This window comes from Artibeus jamaicensis, unplaced genomic scaffold (assembly GCF_021234435.1).
Source record: "Artibeus jamaicensis isolate MK-2021 breed Jamaican fruit bat unplaced genomic scaffold, CSHL_Jam_final scaffold_833, whole genome shotgun sequence".
In the NCBI taxonomy this organism is placed as follows: domain Eukaryota; kingdom Metazoa; phylum Chordata; class Mammalia; order Chiroptera; family Phyllostomidae; genus Artibeus; species Artibeus jamaicensis.
This window is the reverse complement of record NW_026522056.1, coordinates 7641618-7665282: the sequence shown is the minus strand read 5'-3', so window position 1 is coordinate 7665282 and position 23665 is coordinate 7641618. Positions and strand designations below refer to the sequence as shown.

The 23665-nt window shown below is 39.8% G+C and overlaps 1 protein-coding gene across 1 annotated transcript in view; it reads left to right on the top strand.

Moving 5' to 3' along the window:
* Nucleotides 1-23665, top strand: part of ADAM32 (ADAM metallopeptidase domain 32) — a 119588-nt gene that overhangs the window by 79872 nt on the left and 16051 nt on the right. Inside the window, exons 15-21 of the mRNA XM_053660079.1 lie at nt 1771-1876; nt 3022-3205; nt 4481-4564; nt 5360-5638; nt 15601-15694; nt 16868-17027; nt 22864-22899. Of these exons, the coding sequence (XP_053516054.1) occupies nt 1771-1876; nt 3022-3205; nt 4481-4564; nt 5360-5638; nt 15601-15694; nt 16868-17027; nt 22864-22899 (943 nt within the window). The remainder of the gene's footprint in view (nt 1-1770; nt 1877-3021; nt 3206-4480; nt 4565-5359; nt 5639-15600; nt 15695-16867; nt 17028-22863; nt 22900-23665) is intronic.

The following is a 23665-nucleotide window of genomic DNA, read 5'->3' as shown; positions in this document are numbered from 1 at the left end:
TATATAAGTTTAAGGTCTATAACATGTTGATTTGATACTCACGTGTCACAAAGTGATTAGCACCGTAACATTAGCTCATACTTGAATCATGTCACATAATTACCACTTCTTTTTTTGTGTGGTGAGAACATTCAAGATCTACTCTCTTAGCAACCTTCAAGTATGTAATATGCTTTCAAGTGTATAATTTCAAGTACATGGAGGCATCATGCTGTACATTAGACTTGCAGAACTTATTTATCTTATAACTGGAAGTGTGTGCCCTTTGACCAACATCTCCCCTTTTCTCCCACCTCCCAGCCCACGGGAACTACCACTCTCCTCTTCATTTCTATGGGTTTGGCTCTTTTATTCATTCATTCATTCATTCATTCATTCATTCACTTTATTCCTCCCCCAAGGATATGTTTATTGTTTTTTTTTCTTTTGAGAGAGGGGGAGTAGGGGAGAGAGAGAGAGAGAGAAGAAAACATCGATCTATTGTCTCCTGTATGCACCTCAATTAGGGTTCGAACCTGCAACCTGGGTATGTGCCCTGAGCAGGGGTGACACGCACAGTCTTTTGGTGTATGGGACATTGCTCCAACCAACTGAGGAACCGGGCCAGGGCTATTTTTATTAACATTTTTGAGATATAATTCACATACCATAAAAGTTGTCCCTTTATAGTTATGTGACCATAAACACTTTTTTCTTTTTTATCAAATTTATTGGGGGAACATTGGTTAATGAAATTATGTAGGTTTCAAGTGTATAATTCTATGGTACATCATCTGTACATTGCATTGTGAGCCCACCACCCAAATCACCATCACCATGTATTAATCCCTTTACCCTTTACTGTGCCCCCCCCACCTCCCCTCTGATAACCACCATACAGTTGTCTGTGTCGGTGAGTTTCTGTTCCTTTCTGATTTACAGCCCACACAGGAGTGAAGTCATATGGTTCTCGACACCTCCTGTCTGACGTACTTCACGCAGCACGGTTTCAGAGCACATGCCCTGACACACGGAGCGGGCGCGGTGGCCGCTGGCCCCCCAGGTGGAGAGCAGCACTTGCGCTCACTGGGGCATCCCCTCTTCAGGCAGTGCTTTGCAGTTTATAGTGAACATGGTTTTCACATCTTTTTTTGTATTCTTTCCGACACAGAATGGGGTTTAGTGCTATTATAAAAACTATTGTTTTTTTGAAACATGGTTTTCCAACTGTTATTTGTGTGTAGAAATATAATTGATTTTTGTATATTGATTTGTTTTTCATGACTTCCAGGAACTGTGACATTATACAGGGGTATTGTAAATTGCCAAGGTCTTGGTATTTTTTGCAAAGTGATAATAAAAGTAATATAGTAATGAAGGAAAAACAGTTAAATATATAGCTTGGCAATTTTGGTCCTGCTATTTTAGGCTTCTTGATGAAACAATGTTTCTTCAATAAAATTACATTATAGACCTGGATTTTTTTATGAGGTCCTACTCAGAACCTAGGCAAACAAGTATAATTTTCTTGTGTTATCTTTCTGTTGCCTACTCTCACAGAACCCTCTCTCATGGTTTAGACTCCTGTGACTTCTCTCCCCTCACAGCTTCTGTCATGAAAGTAACAGAAAATGAAGCAAAAGGAGGCATAACCACTTGAATTCTTTCTCTTGTACAACCTCACTTGGAATTTTTTTTCGAATTACATAACAATAGAGAAAAAGGAAAAGGAAACGAAGAAGATGAAAAAAAAAGGAAGTTTTAATCCAAATGTATTTTAAACTTTGACAGGTTCATCAAATGCTCCATTTGCCTGCTATGAAGAAATACAATCTCAAATTGACAGGTTCGGGAACTGTGGTATGGAGAGGGGCCAGTATCGGTTCTGCCAGTGGAGGTAGGCTGTGCAAATATTGAGGATACTTTCCTTATATTCTGTAAGGTTCTGTCTTTAGTTTTTCTTCATTTGTCTCATTCATGCCAGTAGTTCCAAGTACTACATGTATATGGGAGTGAATTTCAAATCAAAATCTTGAACCCCAACATCTTCCTTGTGCTACAGGCTTAAATCTACATCTAATTTATAAACATATGTAGATGACTATTAGACTCCTAGATCCAATACATGATTGAAACTAACAATGTCTATTGCACCTTTTCTTTCTTAATCTGCTCATTCTTTTTTATAAAAACACTGGTCCCATTCCTTTGCTTGCCTAAGCTGAAGACCACCTGGTGTCTATAAAATGAAGTTCATTTTTCCTGGCATCTGAAGGGCCAGCTCTTTGATATATTGGTCATGAATTTCTTTTAACATTTATTAAGAACTTAGTATGTGCTAGACACCGGGCTCAATACTAGTTAGCAACTCATCTAGGGCCCTTGTACTCATGGAATTTGTAGACAGGTAAACATAACACGTATTTGGTGCTTCCTTGATTTGCTCATGCTGTTACTTTTGTGTAGAAACAACTTATTCTGACTGTTGAAATCCTTCTGTTTATAAGTTTTGACTCAGATGGCATGTTCTGTTTCAAGTTTCCCCTGCCTGCTAAATTAGAAAGTGTCCTCGTTTTAAAACTCTGTAAGAATTTGTTTATTTCATTGTAGCACTTTCTAAAACAATTACACTTTTTAAGTTGAATTTATTGGGTGACATTGGCTTACAAAACCATACAGGTTTCAAGTGTACAACTCAACAACACATCACATTCAGTATCAGACTATAAGAGTCTTCAAGGTAGAGGTCACAGTTTGTTTATTTTTATATCATATGACATGCTTGAGTGAATGGATTATTTGATAATAAGTACATAAATCTTCACAGTGAATAAAAGACAACTAGCAGCATTGAAAGATACTCTTGTATACAGTGGCTTTGTACTTTTTTTTTTTACTTTAAATGTTACAGTGTTACATTTCCCTAGATACACTGCCATAAATGATGAACCATTTTTTGTTTCTTTTGTCAAAGAAAACAAATCTGAAGCATTTCCAATAAATGCCTAATGTGTGACAATCATAACTTTATTACGTTGGCAGGAATCTCATATGTGGAAGGTTAATTTGCACCTACCCCACTCGAACTCCTTTCTACCGAGACAATGTCGCTGTGCTCTATGCTTACGTGCGCAACGTCATATGCATAACTCTGGACTACAGTCTGCATGGCTTGCTCACAGACCCAATGATGGTCAAGGATGGCTCTCAGTGTGATGAAGGGAGGGTGAGTAAATGAACACCCATTTCTAAATCGAATTTTAGTCATTTCTTTAGTACATATTTTCATCTCAGTTTCAAATTTAAATTCATTTGCAGTGCTCTATAACCTCACATATTTAGATAAAGAGGACAGAAATAAGCTTAAACTAGACTCCAGATATTTGGAGGGAATGGACTGTTTGGTCCTTTTCAGAATTTTAATATTGTGAGCAAGGAAGCACTACCAAGTGTTCTGGGACTGGAGCAAGGAGGGGAGAGAGGTCAGCAGCAGACTGTAGATGGTGCGCGGCGTGGAAATTTACTTTTCTTCTTGGGAAAAAAAAAGAAGAAATCCCATTGGTTAACATGTGTCTCTTTGTGGCCCAGTTGATAAGAACGCAAGTCAGATCAGGCTGCATAAAATCAAATTTTCACCTGCTGTTTTTTGACAGTTTGCTAGTGGCCTAACCAGTCTGAGATCCCACCCCTAGAGGTAAAGTAGGGGCAGTAAGAGCATTTACTCTGGGGGTTACTGAGAACGTTCAATGACGGAACAGTGTGCTGCGGTTAGTCTAATGTCTAGCATGTAGTAAACGTTAACTACAGGTTGGCCATTGTTACTCGTTATTATAAATCATGATTTCTGAGGCCGACATCAATCTGGAGAAAATAAATTTACTTTGAAGCCTCATTTCATCCCTGCCCAGGTCTTTGCCTGGCTTCCTCTTCCCGCCTAGGAGTCGTGGGTGCCTCCTCGAGGGAAGGGTGTGCCTGGAAGCTCAGTAGAAAGATTTAGGCGATGGAGCCAAAACAATACAAGAATAAAACGAGTCAACAGCTGATTTGGTATTATTGAATTGGTAATTTAGTAAGAATACAGTCTTTTCTATAACATGCATAGTTATTCTCAGTGATAATATATGGAAACAAATTGTACCAGGTAACCTTTCATAATACTGTAAGTCTTATATGATAAAACACTCTTGGTAGCTTTGTTACAATTGACAAACATACACTGATATATCATTAGCACCTACCTTTATAGTTTACAGTAGACATACCTGAAAAATCTCAAATATTTGGAGATTAAAGAACACACCCTGAATAACACATGTACCTCACAAACTGAAAACTATTTTTCATTAAATGAAAATACAACTTAAAAATTTGTGGGGTACAGAAAAAGCAGTACTTAAATGGACATTTATTGCATTGAATGGTTATGGTTTTATGTTATAAAATTGCGGATTGTAATGTTAAGATAGCTGAACTTCTCTGACTAGGAATTGTTTTTCATTAGGTTTGTGTAAATCGTGAGTGTGTAGAATCGAGGATGCTCAAGAGTGACTTTCACACCTGTTCGGCAAAGTGCAGTGGCCATGGAGTAAGTAAGCATGTGATTGGTGTTTCCCAAATCACATTTACCTGGGACATTTTTCAGGTTTTAGGATCACTCATTAGTTTATTTGGTCCCCACTGTACGCTAGTGTTGAGTGGCAGCCTCCTCCAGAGCTTTCAGTATAACCTGAACCAGTTTCCATGCATGGAAGGCAGGGACATACTGAAGAAGAAGGCAGACTGGTAGGCAGCAGATTTAACCAACAGCTTACAGGCTTGTCCTGGGCAGCTGCAGGACTAGGAGTTTTCTGCACCAGTCCACGAGATTTCGAGAAGTTAATAGAGAGGCCCTAAGTAGGTTCAGTCACTTACACAGGGGCCTGACCTGGGTTTAGTCACATACCTAGCACAGGTTGTCTTCTGCACCACAGTTCTGTCTCAAGATTGTATCCTAGAGTAGCTTCCAGCCCAGGGAGAGCAAGCGGAGCACCTGTTGCAAGCTCCGTGGAGAATAAGAGTCTCGGATTCCCCAGGTACATAAAGCTGTGGGTCAAACCACTGGTCGTCTTTTTAATGACCTTTCCCAACAGCTAGGCTCTGCTGTATCTGGTTTCCATATGGAGCTTTATTGGGTTACTAAGTCTGCAGCCAGAGGTAGGTATAGAGACCATTTTATAGAATTTAATTGGCCGGGATTTCCGGTTGTGTGGGGCTGGGAACTACACTCAGCACTGGAGAGGGCTATTACTCAGCCCCCTGTGGGGTGAGGGGATACCGAGCTCCAGAGGTGGCAAGGCCCTTTGTTTGAGGCCCCAAGTCAGGCAGACCTGTACCCTGTCAGGCTCCCTGGTCCTGCTGCACCACTGTCTTGGCTGTGCGGATGAACAAAGCCGCTGGTCAGGACTACTACGTGGGCGCTGCAGGTACGAATCTGGACAAGATCCTGTGGTTGCAAGCCCCTCCTGCCCCCTCCCTCAAATCAGAGCCCCAGCGGGCTAGCCTCACCATTTCTTGCATGATCTCTGTGAGCAGAGTTCGAGTAGACACTCCCAAGAAGCTACTCGAAATGCTGGAAGGTCTGGATGTTCACGCTGAGCAATCTTTTCCTGTTGGTGGAATGGTAGGCTCAGGGAAGACTTCTCAGGTGGTGTGCGGGCCTGGGGCGGGGGCAACACAGTCTGTCTCCATCAGCATCCGAGTGGTGCCCGGGTTGGTTTTCGTCTCACCCTCGTGTTCTGGGATTCTCTCGGAGGTGTCTTGTTCATGAGTAGTTGTTCGTTTTTCTTCTCAGAGGGAGTGACTGTGGGAACAATCTACATTGTCATCTTGGTGATATTACTTTCTATTTTTTCCGTAGTCTAGCTGCAGATTTATCAATTTATTTTTACAAAGAACTTTCTCTTAGTTTCATTGATCTTGTTTTTTTTGGGGGGGTCCTTATTTATTTCACTATAATCTTTGTAATTGCCTTTCTTTTCCTAACTTTGGGCTTATTGTCTTCCTCTGGTTCCATTAGGTGTAGAGTTAGATGGCTTATTTGAAATTACCTGTTTTTTTTACAAGTGCATTTATCATTGTAAATCACCTCTAAGAGCGGCTTCTGCAGCATCCCAGGTTTTTTGCCCTGTGCTGTTTTCTTCGTCACGTGTTTTAGATTTTTTTAATTTTCTGTATAATTTCTCCTTTGACCCATTGGTGGTTCAGAGTGTGTTGTTTGATATCTACATATTTGTGAATTTTTCAGCTTTCTTCTTGTTGATTTGTCATTTCACACAATTTTGGCCAAATAGATATTTGATATGTTTTTAATCTTCTTAACTTTGCTAACATTACTTTTGTGGCCTATGATACGTCCTGTCCTTGGTAATGTTCCATGTGAACTTGAAAATGTGTTTCCTGCTGATGTTTGATGATATGTTCTGTATATATCTACTATACCCAGGTGATTTAAAGTGTGGTTCACGTCCCACATTTCCTTGTGATTTTGTCTGGATTGTCCACCCATGGTTGAAAGTGGTGAGCTGACGTGTCCCACTTTCATTGTGCCACTGTCAGTTGCCTCAGTTCTGTTAGTATTTGCGTAACATGTCAGGTGCTCAGAACAGGGCACACAAATTACGATTGTTGTATCTTCTCGAGGAGCTGACCCCTGCATCATCATTTAGTAATCTTCTTTTTGTCTTATTGTTATTTTTGGCTCAAAGTCTACTTTATCTTATATCAGGATAGCTACCCCATTTCTGTTTTGGTTTCTACTTTCATGGAGTATCTTATATCTCTATTTTGAGCCTGTGTGTGTTTCTAAAACTGAAGTCAGCCTCTTGCAGGAAGCACTTAGTTGGGTTCTGCTTTTTTTTATCCATCCCTTTTGTGTTTTGATTGGTTCATTAATATCATTAACATTTACAGAAGTTCTTGATATGTGAGAACTTAGTAATGCCATATCTTTAATTGTTTTCTGGCTGTGTTTTAGTTCCCTTGTTCTTTTCCCTCTTTTTTTTTTCTCCCTACCTCTGTGAATTGGTGGTTTTCTATGGTGGTGTACTTTGATTCCCCTCTGTTTATCTTTTGTGAATCTCCTGTGGCTTCTTGTTTTTTGGATTATGAATTTACATACAACATCTTATAGATAAAATAGTCCATGTTAAGCTAATTGCAACTTAACTTCAATCTCACACAAGAGCTTTAACCATTTACTACCCCTTTTATGCCACAGTTTACCTCTTTTTGTGCATTCATTAGCAAATTATAGTAGCTATAATTAGTTTTTAATAATCTTTTCCCTGAACCTGAATACTAATGCTAAATGGTTAATTCACAATTACATCACAGATTTAGAGTTTTAAAAATCTGTGCATTTAGTTTTAGCAGTGTGTCACAGATTTCTGTATGTTTTTATGCTATTGATTATTATCTTTGCATTTTGGATAGAAGAATTCCTTTCAGCAGAAGAATTCCTTGTCAGGCAGGTCTAGTGGGGATGATCTCCCTCCTTTAGTTTGTCTGGAAAAGTTTCCATTTCTCCTTCACTTCTGAAGGATAGGTTTGTTGGATAAAGTGTCTTGACTGGCTTTTTTCATTCAGTAGTTTGAATATGTTATTCTACTCTTTCCTGGCCTTTACAGGGATTGCTTTGTAGATTGAAATTGGTTTTTCTCTTGCTATTTTTGGACTTTCTCTTTATTTTCTGTGAGTGTCGTTATAATGTCTTTGAGGAGGTCATTTTGCATTGAGAAATGGAGCAATCTATGAATTTTGTGAGTTCGGATGTCTAAGTCTCATCCCAGGCTTGGGAGGCTCTTAGCTATGGTTTCTTTAAATAGACTTCCTGGCTCTTTCTTCTCTGCCCCCTGCCGGTGCTCCAGTGAGTCTAATGTCTCTGTGTTTGGTGGCTTCCCATGGGTCCTGGGTGCTTTCTTTGCTCTTATTATTTTTTCTACCCTGTTCCTATTTATCTAGGTCACAATTTTGTCTTCTATTTGGTTTATTCTGCTGCAGATGTTCTTTATGACATTAAAAAAAATCACTGAAAATTTCACCTCTAGAATTTCTTTATGGTTCTTATTTATGATTTCTATCTCTTTGTTAACATTTAATTTCATCTACAAGATTTCCTATTTGGTTGAATTGTATTTCTGTGTTTTCTTGTAGCTCACCAAGTTATTAAAAACAGCCATTTAGAACTTTTTATCAGCTAAATTACTAAATTCTGCATCTTTGAGTTTGGTTGCTGAAGTATTGTTATCTTTTGATGATGACTTGTTTCCTTGATTCATCATGTTTCTTGGAATTTTGCATTGGTGTTTTCACATTTGAAGTAGTAGTCACCTTAAATCTTTACTGGTTGTCTTCTGGTGGGAGGTATGTTTTATTGGTCTTATTTAGGTTTGGGTCGTTCACACTTCTGGCTCCCTCTAGTGGCAGAGTACTTAAACTAGTATGTCTTCTCTGGTTCTTAGAAGGCGGCTGCTGAAAACCTCTCTTTTGTTTTCCAGAAGGTGGCTAGAACTCAAGTTTGTGTTTTCTCCCTTGCCTGAGGACCCTGATTTGATTCTCTGAGGGATATATCTGTCTGCTGGAGCTTGCTCTCGCTGATCAGCTCAGGTGTACAAGGAGCAGGCCACAAAAGTGGGGAAACTTACGGATTTAGCACTTGGGGCACTGGGGGTGCTCACAGGTCAGGTTGGGGGGCACCCATGATTTAAGTTTTTGTAGCAGCTTATGAGCAGGCTTCCTGATGGAGTAATGAAAACATTCAGCAGAAACTGTGTCTCTTTAATGCCCTTTCATATTTCTTGACTATTTTCTGATCATACTTCTCCAGTCACGGAGGTCCTGCCTTAGTACTCTGGATGCTGCAGGAGAAAAACAGGCTTCTCCAGCTGTGTGATGCACAGCTGGTTAACGGAGGACTCACTCGCTCCTTTCCCTTCCCCCACAGGAGAGGTCACCACTGGCTAGTTCAGCCCCATGGTTGGAGAGAGGTCACCCTGGCAAAGTCACTCTGCCCTTGTTACCGAACAACAGGAGGTCGTCCGAGGGAGGGGCAATACAATATTTGGCCCACCTAGGGATGCCCAAAACTGCTGTACAACATGGGCCCCTCCCAAAAACCAAAATACTAAAATCTACTGGGCCCTTCTGTCCGCCGCCAATTGGAAACACATCTCTTAAAGCCAGAGATTTGTGAAAAGGAAACAAAATGTTTATTTAATGCTATTCAGGCCTAATGCCACCACTAAAATATCAAAGTTCTTTAGGTTGTACACCTACACCCACACAGTGCTCCCTTCCCCCGCTGTCCCAATTCCGGGTACCGTAAATCAGGAAAAGAGCACACGTCTGTGTTGCAGGCCGCTGGCACCGTCAGCTGTGTCACCGTGCAGGATCTCGAGTTAATCCAAAGTACTGTGGTACCCTCTCATGGTCCACTGGCAAGAGTCCTTTGTACCCAGTTCCAGTCAAAGTCTCTGTTGCTTTTCAGGCCCCGCGGCCAAAGGGGGCACCCCAAAGCCGCGTGGGCCTCTTCTACCAAAGCTGCAGGAGTCCGCACTCCACCAAAAGCATGTGGCTGTCTTCTTCACCTGGCTGCAGGGATCTCCATTCTGGCAAAGCTGCGTGGTTTTTCCCTTTCACCTGGGAAAGAGGGGGTCCACACTCCGCCAAAACCACGTGGCTCCCTCTTTCACCCCACCAACAGGGGGTCCTCACTCTGCTGAAACCGCGTGGCTCTCCCTCTCATCTGGCCAAGCGGGGGGGACCCTTCATGTCTCGGAGCCAGTCTTTTCCAAGCTCCCACCCAGGCCATCTCGCTCAGGAGCGCAGCCCCTTGTTACATTCTGAGTCCAAGCCCTTCTCACTCAGGAGAGCAGCCCCTAGTTCCCATCTTGAGTCCCAGCTACTACCTTCTCCCCTCTCCCTCCTTCTTCCTGGCCCCAAACTTGGCCACAGCTATTTAACATATCTATGAAACCAGTTAAAGGTTATAGATATGTTAAATAACCATTCCTCCAGAGGTTAGCTCCAAAACTGTTGCTATGCAAAATAGTTCTCAATGGCCTGGCTCTATTCATCCCTTCCCCCTGGGGGGGGGGGAGTGGTGAGGACATCTTATATGTCTCTCCAATATTTCTATACACTTTGAATTCTGGACACCATTCCAAATCTGTTTTTTTGGGGCCCCCCCTTGCTGCACCCTGTATCACCCTCTCCTGGGTATTCCAAACAGTTATCTTACTCCAAAAGAATGCAGAAACCTATTCTTCAAAAGGTTGGACTTATGCAAGGCTTTTATGTCCATGGCAGAACTCTCTGGGTTTTCCCTGAATGCAGCCAAGAGGGGCAGAGGCCTGTTCACAGACTCCTGCTGGTTCCGCAGCCTATACTGAGGCCTGTCTGCCTTTTACCTGATGCATAGGTGGGCAAGATTTCTCCTGGGTCCCTTGATGTATGGTGCTCAATTACACAATTCCCACAAAAGTACTTTTGTTCAGGATGGTGCCAAATTCAGGGTTAAAAGGAGAACAATAAGGAGGAATGTCTTCCACCCGCAGTGTTGCTGTTGTCACTTCCGAAGGCAGTTTTACTTCTTCCTTCACAATCTGCATAGCTTTTGTTTTCTTGTCTTCCAGGATGATGCCGAAAAGGAGTGGTGAGAGGTGACTTTTTTGCTTTGTTTCTGATCTTAGTGGGGAAACTTCTGATCTCACCATTAGGTATAATGTTGTCTGTAGAACATCATACCATTATACATTATACCATTAATTTTATCTGTAGGACAGATTAAAATTAAATCTGCTAATTTTTATTTTTTATCTTGTTTAGGATTTTTGCATGTGTATTTATCTGACCTACTGTGGTTTTCTTTTTGTGTGCTATCCTTGCCAGGTTTTGATATCAGGGTACTGTCGGCCTCATAAAACGTATTAGGAAGTATTGCCTCCTCTTTAATTTTTTGGAAGAGTGAAAAGGATAGGTATCAGATCTTTGAACGTTTGGTAGAATTCACTAGGGAAACCATCTGGTCCTGGATTTTACTTTTTGCGAGGTTTTGAAAAGTTGTTTCACTTTCCTCACTGTTGATCAGCCTATTCAGATTTTCCAGTCCTCTGTGGTTGAGTCTAGGAAGGTTATCTGCTCCTAGGAACATGTCCATTTCTCCCAGGTCATTGGTTTGGGGCACATAGTCTCTCCTAGTATTCTAGTATGAGCCTTTGTACTTCCGTGATGTCTCTGGGAGCTTCTCATTCATTTCCATTTTGTTTGAATCTTGTTTTTCCTTAGTGAGTTCTTTACAAAGAACCAGCTCTTTGTTGCACTGTTTTTTTTGTATCATCTTTTTGTTCTCCATTTCATTTAATTATGCTCTAATTTGATTATTTCCTTTCTTCTGCTGCTCTTGTTCTTTTTCTACTTCTTTTAGATGTAATATTATCTTGTTTACTTGGTATTTTTCTTGTTTCTTGAGCTCGGCCTCTAAGCTCCCCTCTTATTACTGCTTTTGCTGCCTCCCCAAAGTTTTGCTGTGTCATATTGTCGTTCTCATTAGTCTCTATGTCTTTTGTCCTCACTTTTATTTCTTCTGTGACCCCATCAGTTTTTAATGGCATGTTATTTAATCTCCACATTATGTATCTTTTTTTCTGCTCCCTTTTTTGCAATTGATTTATAATTTAAAGCATTGTTCTTGAAGAATATGCTTGGTATGACTTCAGTCTCCTTGAAATTGTTGAGGCTAGTTTTGTTTCCCAGCATATGATCTGTCCTTCAGAGTGTTTTATGTGCCATAGAGAAGAGTGTAATCTGGTGTTCTGGGATGAAAGGCTCTGTAAATGTCAGTTATGTCCATCTGGTCTAACGTGTCTTTTAAGGCTGATATTTCTTTATTGGTTTTCTGTTTGGATGATCTGTCTACTGCTGTGAATGGCATGTTTGGGTCCCCTACTTGGATTGTGTTTTTGTCAGTTTCTCCCTTTATTTCTGTTAGTGGCTGCTTTATGTATCTCAGTGCTCCCTGACTGGGTGCACACACACTGAGAAGTGTTATGTCTTCTTGGTGTAGTGGCCCGTTTGCCAAGTATAAAATGTCCATCTCTGGCTCGCGCTCCCTTTTTTAAACTTGACATCTATTTTGTCAGATGTAAGTATGGCTATACTTGTCTTTCTGCGGATGCCATCTACTTGGAGAGTCATTTTCCACCCTTTCACTTTGAATCTGTCTTTGTCTCTGTGACTGAGATGTGTTTCCTGAATGCAGTGTATAGAGAATTTTGTTTTTTGATTCATACCTTGTAACAAGTGAGTTCATTCCGTTTGTATTTAGGGTGATTATTGATATAAGAAGATTTCCTGTGGTAATTTTATCTTTTGTTTTCTGAGGGCTTTGTGCTTCTATAGTTTCTTTTCTCTTGTGTTTCTGTCTGTTATTTTCATCTGGTTGTATTCTGTATTTCCCCCTGCCTTCATTTCCTTTTTTTGGCTGTCTTTTTTCAGTTCTAGATGTTTTTGTGTTTACCATTGGGTTTATGCAAAAGCAACTTTAATATATACAGTAGTCCTTTTTCTTAGTGATGGCACCTTATCTCCATTCAGCTGTGCAGTTCAGTTTTTTATCCTCTTCCCTTCTGTTTTTGTTGTCACAAATCACTTTTTGTAATGCTGTGGGTTTATTTCCAAGTTTCAGTAGCTATTTGCTTCTTTTTAAAAAATGGTTTTACCTTCTTTAACTTTTATGTTTATTTAAGGTTTTGGTAGCCTATTGTGAGTGAGGGTTTCAATTTCAGGTTCTGCCCCTCTTGTTAGTAACCTTGCTCATAGCTTTGTATCTTTTTGACTGTTTGTTTCAGATAGAAAAATACCTGTCAGTATTTCCTGTAATGCAGTTGTTGTGGTGGAAAATTCCCTCAGCTTTTGTATGTCTGGAAAAGTCCAGCTCTGCTGGATATATTATTCTTGGCTGGTGATTTCTCTCTTTTAATACTTCGAATATTTAATCTCTTTCCTTGTTCATAGGGTTTTTGCTAAAAAAAATCTGATGATAATCTAATGAGATATTGTTTATTGATTATTATCTCCTTTTCCCTGGATGCCTTGAGAATTCTTTTTTTGTTGTTAATTTTTTATAGTTTTAATAATAATGTGTCTTGGAGAAGTCTCTTTTGCATTGAGATAATTAGGTATTCTGTTAGCTTCTTATATCTGAGAATCCAGTATTTTCCAAAGGTTTGGGAAGTTTTTTTTGTCAATTATTTGTTCGTGTTGGCTCTCCGTTCCCTTCTGCTGCTTCTCAGCTCTTAGTGTATGTGCCCACCATTCCAATGTCGCTGTTTCCGATGGAGTCTATGTGCCCACCATTCCAATGTCGCTGTTTCTAATGGAGACACATGGCTCTCATAGAGAACTCTGTTTCTTTTTTACTCTTGACTCTCTTCTTCCACAACAGTCATTTCCAGATTTCTATTTTCCGTGTCACTAATTCTTCCCTCCGTCTTGTCTTTTCTGTTTCCTAAGCTTGCTAGTTCATTCTGTCTCTTACTGAGCTCTTCAGCTCCGTAATTTTTCTTTTCTTTTTTCTGTTTTAATCTTCACCTGAGAACATGCTTATTGACTTTAGAGAGAGTGGAAGGGAGAGAGAGAGGGAGAGAAACATCAGTGTGAGAGAGAACATTGATGGGTTACCTCTAGTATATACCCCAACCAGGGATTGAACCTGTAACCTAGACGTGTGCCCTGACTGGGAATCAAACCCGCGACTTTTGGTTTATTGGGGCAGTGCTCCAACAACTGAGCCACACTAGCTGGGACCTGTTTGGTTTCTTTATATATACAATTTTAATCTTTTTGGTGAAGTATTCCTTTTGTTCACTGATTTTATTTCTGAGTTTATTGAGTTGCCTTTTTGAGTTTTCTTGGATATTGTTGTTTATCAGAACAGCAATCTTGAATTCTGTTATTTAAGTCATGTATTTACATGTCTTTATTTTTATTTTCTGAAAAATTTTTCCTTTCTGAGTTCCCTTGCTATCTGGGTTATTCCTTATACATACATGATGGGTTATTTCTCCGCCTTGACATTTGTGGAAATGAAAGCTGCCTTTTTAATGTGAGGAAGAATTTTTTAAATTAAATTTATCTGAAAGCTCCTTTAAAAAAAACTTTGGAAATGGTAAATGGTAATGGAGAAAAATACAATAAAGATCAAATTTAAAAAAATAAAAAGAACTTTGATAGGTAGAGGTCTTTCTTTTATTTTCCTGTAGGTGGCACAGAAGCACAGGTTTTTATTTTCTCTCTTGAGGCTTCTGCTAGCTCTCTGTGTGACAGTTTCTCTTCCGTAGAGGGAAGTGCTCAGTGGTCCCCAGGAGGTGGGCATCCTCTCCATGACTGGATTGCCTCAGTTTTAGGACAGCACTCCATGGGCTGAAAGGGATGGACTGTGATTAGGACAAATTGCCAAGTGCCTCATGAGAAGGACAATGTCACTTCTGTGAAATATTTCAGAGTAAAAGTATACATTTACATATACAACATTATGAAGGTGCTATGACAGAAGCTTGAATACCTGGAACAGAGTATTTGCCCCCTGTGCATTTTAGCCATGGAACAGAGAAATTAGAGTCTTGTTTTTAAGTTGAGATCTTAGAAACTGAGCAATGTTTTATATTATTTTGAGAAGTGGCATAGCACGGTGCTCAAGGAGCAGACCTTCTGAAACCCAATTGCTTGGGTTTAAATTCGGCTCTATCACTTACCAGCCATGTGCCTTTTGGCAGGTTAAATGTCTGTACCTCAGTTTCTTCATCTGTAAAGTAGGAATAATAATTGTCCTCACTTCAGAGGGCTGCTGTGAAGGTTTAATGAGTAAACCTGTATAAAGTGCTGAGACTTGTGCAGAATGGAGACTCACATAGTAAGCATCACAAAGGCGTTTGCTGTTATTTAATAATTAATTTATTAATAATAGAAACCATCAGTTCCTGATGTTATGCTTTGTCTAAGTATCTGATGCCCTGTGGTAATATAAAAACTCTTTGCCTAAAAATCGATCAAACAAAAGCAAACAGAATAAAACTTGATAGGGATCAAGGGCAGTGTTACACTCATAAATGTTTAACAACCCCTCCTAGGGGAGGGTGGGTCCTCGTTTGTAAGTGCAAATCCTTCCAGTTACCTGGTGGTGACACTGAACTTGGAGACTGGAAGGGATGTGCACAGGGCTGGTGGTGGCTGGCCTGCAGCACACACTGGAAGTGCCTCGTTTTCATTCGAGTTAAGAGTGTGTTTTGAAACCGCAGGCTAAGATGTCAGGAGAACATTTGAAGATACTAAACTTTCTTGATGCAAATCTTGTGAGCCTTGCTTCATATTTAGCTGTCTTGTGTGTGAGGGTTTGTCCGTTTGTCTGCGTGTACACACTTTAGGCTAAGAAATCAAGTGTTTATTGGCTGATCTCTCTAAATAAATCAAATAAACAAAATTACACGGGACAAAAACCAAAAAAGATTGATAATCCAGCTGATAATCTGACTTTCTATAGGAAAGCTATGTTTAAACGATGATTTAAGTGTCTTCAAACGATCCTAGGTGTGCACTTCCCAGCAGCACTGCCAGTGCGATAAGGGCTGGACGGGCGCCACCTGCAACCAGCAGTCCAGAGAGGCCGACGGCCTCCCAGCAGGCAAGTGTCTCTGTCTTCACGCGTCCAGTCAGGGAGGCTCTCGGGCAGCTCGTCTGGACAAACACAGTTACATTTTCTCCACTTAGGAAGAAACCCGTATTTGTAATTAAAAGGTAAATAGGCTTCTTTCAAGAAATGGAAACCAAATATACCTTCTTAATCTTGCTCTTTTTTTCCTCTCATATTAACTTTAAAATATCGTGATTGAAGCTGAGAGTATCTTTTAAAATTTGCACTTACTGATATCATTGATTTTCCTCTTTTAAGACTATCTTTCAACATTCCCTCCTTCATAATCAATCCTGTGATCTCAGCTATACACAATTACTGTGTGTGAGTATGTGTTTGTTAATAATAGAGGAAATAAAGGAAATTGAAGATAAGTTTTACTCTGAAGAAGTTTACAACTTAAATGAGAAAAACCCGCCAGTTGCTGTTAACGAGATCCTGGAGGGATGAGAGCACAGTATTGTATCTGTTCAGCATGTCATTCATTCACTGATTTGGCAAATATATATTGAACTCCTAAATATGCCCGGTGCTGGTCATGTGGCACAAGAGATACACAGTGAGCTAAACAAGGTCCCTCTTCTTGTGGAGTTTAGGAGTATGTTCAGGGCACCATACCCGTGCTAACTAGTCGCACAATAAGGGTTAGGAATTAAGTCTCCTGATTTTTATGCCAGTCCCATTTTAATAGTGCTATAATGGCTCAAAATATAAAAACAGATCCCTAATGCCAAAAAGTCAACAGTCTACTAAAGAAAAATAGGATATACACAAATATGGTGAGATTCTGTAATGATGCGACCTGTAACAATGCAAATTCATTGGATAACTTTGCAATTACACCATACCACATTGTACTCATATATCATGGAAATTTATGAGTGTTAATAAATTACACTCACACCCACTTATAGTGTTATAAAGTGAGTTTTTGCTATAGCTCTTGTGTAACAGAATCCGTTCAACTTTCTGGAACTTGGTTTTCATCCTTTTAGAATAAGAGATAGTAGGAGATAGTCCAAAGTATTATGATACTATTATGTTTTTGTGTTACTTGAATGACAAAAAAATTAAGGACACTGTCACTAGTTTGTTGCACTTTTGAAGTAAAAGTATACAGCTTAATTTTTTTACTCTGATTTGTAATGGTTTTTTTGTTTTTAGGTTTAATCATGAAAAGAGCTTTTTGGAAATCGGAAAAGAACCGGTGGCTTCTAGGTTTCTATATCACTTTATCTGTTCTCATCATAGCAACCGTAATAGCTATTTCATGGAATCAACTGAAAAAGTCGTTCACCAAGGAAGAGGAATCCCTAAGTAGCGAGTAAATTTGTGTTCTGAAGTTAAACTTTAGTACCGTTTGAATCTAGTCCCTTGTAAGGCATTATCATGAGCAACAGCGATATACTTAATAAGAATTTTGAGTATTATATCAGTATGTCATTTAGTTGTGTATGATGATTTTGAATAGTCTCATCTTAGAGATACAAAGATTCGGGAGTATAAATTTAAGTAACTCTCCAAAGTCATTGCTTTGGTAATTGAGAGAGGAAATAACCCTAGTGGTTCTCAGTGACCCATGCATGTCACTTTACAGGAGAAACAAGGTGTGAATATGCAGATTTCTGGGCTTTACCACCCATGAAATATTGCAGTTTGCATTACTGCCTCCTGTAAGAAATCCTTTTAAAAAGATCTTCTGGATAAAGTTTTATTTTTATTTTTATTTATTTCCTTTTTAAAGATTGTATTTATTTATTTTTAGAGAGAAGTGAAGGGAGAAAGACAGGGAGAGAAACATCAATATGTGGTTGCCTCTCATGCGCCCCCTACTGGGAACCTGGTCCGCAACCCAGGCATGTTCCCTGACTGGGAATTAAACCAACGACCCTTTTCTTTGCAGGCCTGTGCTCAATCCACTGAACTACACTAGCCAGGGCTATTTAAAAAAAATTAATTCAAACACAAAGACACAGAAAAAGGTGATGCCCATTTGCACACCATTAGAAATGAATGAATGTTAACGTTTTTCTTATTTCTCTTATGAAATTACTGGTGCGTGTCTTCAGTGGCAGCCCTGCCAGTGTTGCCTTCCTGCCTGCAGAGCACGTGCTGTGCCCCGGAAGTGAGCGGGAGCAACATCATTGCACCGCCCGTGGCTGCATCTGTGTGCCAGAGCTACAATTATATACTGTTGTGATTTTTTGTACGTTTTATAGATACGTTTTCTCTTTTAATTCTAACTTTGCTTATATAGTTTTTTTTTCCTTTTCTCATGAGCAGTTTTGGTTTTGCTGAGATCTCTATATTTTTTGTTGTGTTTATCATTCTTTTTTCCCCCTTTTTAAAAAATATGTTTTATCAATTATGCCATTACAGTTGTTCTATTTCCCCCCTTCATTCCCCTCCACCCTGCACACCTCTCCCCCACCATTCCCCCCCTTTCGTTTATGTCCATGTGTCACAACTTCTTTAGCTTCTACATTTCCCACACAATTCTTGCCCTCCCCCGTATCTATTTTCTACCTACCATCTATGCTACTTATTCTCTGTACCTTCTCCCCCCTTCTCCTCCTTCCACTCCCCTGTTGCTAACCCTCCATGTGATCTCCATTTCTGTGGTTCACTCCTGATCTAGCTGTCCTCTTAGTTTGCTTTTGTCTTAGGTGTGGTTGTTAATAACTGTGAGTTTGTTGTCCTTTCACTGTTCATATTTTTATCTTCTTTTTTTTCTTAGATAATTTCCTTTAACATTTCATATAATAAGGGCTTGGTGATGATGAACTCCTTGAACTTGACCTTATCTGAGAAGCACTTTATCTGCCTTTCCATTCTAAATGAAAGCTTTGCTGGATAGAGCAATCTTGGATGTAGGTCCTTGCTTTTCATGACTTGGAATACTTCTTTGTAGCCCCTTCTTGTCTTTTGAGAAATCCGCTGACAGTCTGATGGGAAGTCCTTTGTAGGTGACTGTCTCCTTATCTCTTGCTGCTTCTAGGATTCTCTCCTTCATTTTAATCTTGGCTAATATAATGATGATGTGCCTTGGTGTGTTCCTTCTTGGGTCCAACTTCTTTGGGACTCTCTGAGCTTCCTGGATTTCCTGGAAGTCTATTTCCTTTGCCAGAATGGGGAAGTTCTCCTTTATTATTTGTTCAAATAAGGTTTCCACTCATGACTGTTTCTCTTCCCCTTCTGGTACCCCTATAATTCGAATGTTGGAATGTTTAAAGATGTCCTGGAGGTTCCTAAACCTCTCCTCATTTTTTTGAATTCTTGTTTCTTCATTCTTTTCTGTTTGGTCATTTTTTTTCTTCCTTCTGGTCCACTCCCTCGATTTGAGTCCCAGTTTCCCTTCCATCACTATTGGTTTCCTGTGCATTTCCCTTCATTTCAATTAGTTTAGCCTTCAAATGTTCCTCTAATTTGTGACTAAAATCAACCAGTTCTGTGAGCATCCTGATCACCAGTGTTTTGAACTGTGCATCTGAAAGTTTGGCTATCTCTTGGTCGCTTAGATTTATTGGCTCTGGGGCTTTGAGCTGTTCTTGAGCCATAATGTTTTGGCCTGTTTGCACCTGTTATGTATGAGGGGCAGAGCCTTAGGTGTTCATCAGGGTGGGGCCACCAGTTGCTGGGTTGTGACACTGTACCGTGGGGGCAGGGTCAGAGAGGGGCAATGACGTTTTTTTCTGCTCTCTCTCAGATTTCTGTCCCCTCTGCTACTTCCCACAAGCAAATTGGGTCTTTCTGGTGCTGGTTCCTGGGTGTGTGGGCTTGTGTACCCTCCAGGACCCTGTGGATTTCTCCAACGAACTCTCCCAGCACCTTGACCTGAAAGTCTTTCCAATTGGTGCTTTCAGGCTCTAATTCCCGTTGCTGGGGCCCTAGCCTGAGCGGTCTGTCTCACTGTTTGCTCCTTTGCTTGGTTTATCTGCTCTGGAATACGTGACTGCAGTCAGCCAGCTGCCCTGCGCCCTCCCTGGTATCTGCCAACCGCTGCCTGTGCTCCTGGGTGGGTCCACCGCTGCCTGACCTGCTCCGCAGCTGACTCTGCCCCTCTTACTGGTCTGGCTGAATGGTTTATTGTTGTCGGACTTCCGTACAGTTCAATTTTCTGTGTTTTGGCTGCATTTTTGTTACTAAAACTTTGTTGTCTTTAAACTTGGTTATGCAAGGAGGCACAGTGTTTCCACCTATACCTCCATCTTCTGTACTTTTAATTTTTATCTGGTTTATTTAATTCACCATCATTATTTTGCAATTCATTTTTATGCTCTTTTGTGTATTAAAAGTTTTTCCTTTTTATTGTTGATACGTATTTGGTTGTATGAATATGCTGTAATTTGTTTATTTGTTTATCTGTTGATGAATTTTGGGGTTGTTCTGGTATTTAACTGTTATAAATAAAACCATGTTTATTTTGACAAGATGGTAGCTATAGCTGAAAGGCCTCATTTTTTAATTGGATTGTCTTTGTTTTAGTGAGTCATTCACATCTTTTAATTATTTTTAAAATGGGCTGTTCGTTTTCCCACTGTTGCATTTGAGTGTTCTTTATATGTTCTGGATACAAGTACTTTATCATATGTATGATTTGCAAATATGTTCTCTTACTCTGAGACTTGTCTTTCCATTCTTTAAAATAGCAGAAGTTTCAAATTTTGATTAAATACACTGTATCAATTTCATCTTTTATAAATCATGATTTTGGTGTTGTATCTAGGAAATATTTGCCTAAGCAAAATTCATGTAGATTTTCTCCTTTGTTTTCCTCTAAAAATTTTATAGTTTTAGGTTATGCATTTAGGCTCATGTTCAGTTTGAATTAAGTTTTATACAGTTAAAGAGGTATGGATAGAGTCAGTGTTCCTTTTCCATAAGAATATCCAATTGTTCTAATACCATTGCTGTTTAAGCTTCATTAAGCAGGATTAGAATAGTCATCACTACTAAGGCAAAGCCCTTGTGAGTAACTCTGCCCAGCTCACCATGAATTATGAGATTTTTCACCTGAGGTGCTGGGTACACAAACTATCCCTGTCCCTTTGTGTGTACAACAGATTGCTCCCTTTCTTCATTTCAGGAAGTTTTTTTCCCCTCTGACTCAGGTGGTCTCCTCACTTGCACTTCTGCTTAAGACTCAGCGGGGACCCTCCACAGATCTCAGGAGGTCTCTGTGTGCAGCTCTGTCCCTTTCTGCGATTTCCCCCTGTGAATTCTAGCTGCCTTGCCCTTCCTAGACTCCCTATTCCATTTCCCCAACTCAGAGAACCTTCTGGCTTTGCCTGTGCTCCTTCCTGTGCTACAGCCTGGAAGCTCTCGTCAGGCAACAAGAAGAGTCAAATATAGTTCTCCCCTTTTTTATTCCCTTCTCTCAGAGATCACTGTCCTGCACTGACATACTCAATGTCTCAAAACCACTGTTTCATACATTTTGTCAGGATGTTCAGTTGTTTCAGGCAGGAGGGTAAACCTAACCTGTACTGCATCTTGGCCAGAATTGGAAGTATGTCTTTATGGTTTATAACTGTGTATCCCACGTTCTGTTTTATTTCCTTGTTCAGACTTCCACCAACTCTTCTTGCATTTTTGTCCTGTAATAGTCTTATGGAATCAATTCTTGTGAAGGTTTCTATGCAAGAATGTAATTCTTATTCTAAAGTTATAAAAACAATTTGTGTTGTATTTCTTGGTGCGTGAATTTGCTGATCTGTGGTGACTGTTGACACTCATGCTTTCCGTGGTTTGTAATCATTGACTCTTTTATCCTCAGTGTCTGTGATTTTCCTGTGAGAATTCTGCACGCCCTTGTTGAAGACACATACATGTGGGCTGTTTGAGTTTTGCTTCTTTTAAAGCAAAAATATTTAAAGCAATTGCAATGCATGGTGTTCAGGAACTTGTAGTGTGTGAGCTGGGGTCCTGGAAGTATACTTCTTACAGGTTTGGGAGTCCTACTTCTCTCACTGATATACTTTCCCCATCCACATAGCTCATTTTCCTGCTGTATTCCAAACGCTCCTTACTGGTCAGAGGTGATTTTTTTTTTAACCTTGAGACAAAATTTTTATTTCTCCTCTCCTGTGTACACTTTTTAAAAAGTTAAATTTATTAGAGTGACATTGCTTAATAAAATTATATAGGTTTCAAGTGTCCATTCTGTGGTCAGAATCTTTATTATCCCTGTTTTGTGGATGGAGCGGCTCTCCCTGGCTCCCAGGGTTAGTGAGGGAGCTCACGTACAGTTTCCCACTTACTGATTTCCTTTTAAGGGAGGGCTGCTCAGTCTCCAGTCCCAAAGGAGTATCACAGTCTCGGATACCACTGCAGTCATTCAGTTTTAGGTCCTCTTTATCCTTTGAACTCCATTGCTTTATTTTCACTAGCACCAGGAGAAGTCTTTTTCTTGTTTTTGTATTAAGTTATATATTAAGTCTTTGTTAGTTTTTTTCAGCACTCCTCTATGTGAGCATTGGAAGGGGACAATATCTGGCCTGTCTACTCTGCAAGATTGTCTAGAAGTCAGTAGGGATTTTAATTTACAAAATGTAGCATTTCTCACCCTTGCCAGTGTTGCTCAATGGGTTGGAGTGCCATCTAGTAGCGAAAAGGCTGCAGGTTCAATTCCAGGGCACATACCTAGGTTGCAGGTTCGATCCCCAGTCCAGGCATGTATGAGCCTGGTCTGGGTGCTTACGGGAGGCACCCAATCAAAGCTTCGCTCTTGTACTGGTGTTTTCTTCTCACTCTCTAAAACCAGTGAAAAAAATTCCCTTGAATGAGGATTAAAAATACGTAGCATTTCTTTATCAATGAATAAGAAGTTAAACGTTAAGGTATAAAGGTAAGAATCAGGCATTCAGAGTCAAACCTATATTTTGCGTTTAGAACTGACAAGCAGAAAGTAAAGCAAATTTGTGTGTTAAAACTCTTCTCACTGCAATACTTGGCATTTGTACTCTTTGTGGATAAAGTATACGGGTGAGTAAGTTATTTATAGGAATCTTTTTTCCAGTGACCGGGACATTATCTGCTTTATTGATAGTCAGTCTTGTAAAAGAGATAACACTGCTTATAAACTGGCCTTTTAGTCACGCAGTAGGCGAACTTTCCCAGGACTAACTTGAGACATTCTTTTCTGTTTTTTAAATATCCAGATCAGAAAGCAGCACTTACACATATACCACCACCGGGTAAGTAGGTTGGAGTGTTTTTTAAGACACATGTTGAAAATGAAAAATGAATTAATGATTCACAATTAATTTCTGGATATTGTTTGAACTCCTGCAGTTGGTAAAGTCATGCCCTGAAACTAGGCACTAATACATAAAAATTTACTTTCTAGTAAATTAGTTTTTTATTCACTTGGAAGTCTACTTTGAAGGAACAAGGAATAAAATAACTGACTGTAGTAAGAAATAGAAAGTGTATAATTAGTAAAGAAAAAGGATGTGTAGCCCTACCTGCAAGAAATACTGCAGGTTTGGTTTCGACTGTTGTGATTAAGTGAATGTAATATTATGAGTTAAATGAATTTTTTGGTTTCCTAGTGCATATAAAATTATGTTTGTATTATACTGTACTATATATTATAGTTATTAAATACTAGATATTATAATCCATTAAGCATGCTACAGAACTATGTTTTTAAAAACAACATACATACTTTAACTTAAAAACACTTTCTTACTAAACATTGCTCGCCATCATCTGAGTCCTCCGTGAGTCGGTCCTTCTGCTGTGGAGGGTCGTCCTTTGGTGTGGGCTGCTGACTGGTCTGGGCGGAGGCTGCCGAAGGTTGGGGTGGCTGTGGCGATTTCTTCAAATGAGATGGCAGTGAAGTTGGCTGCATCAGTTGACATTTTTTTTCACAACTGACTTCTCTGTAGCATGTGCTGCTGTTTGGGAGTATTTTGCCCACAGTAGAACTTTCTAAATTGGAATCAGTTCCTTTGAACC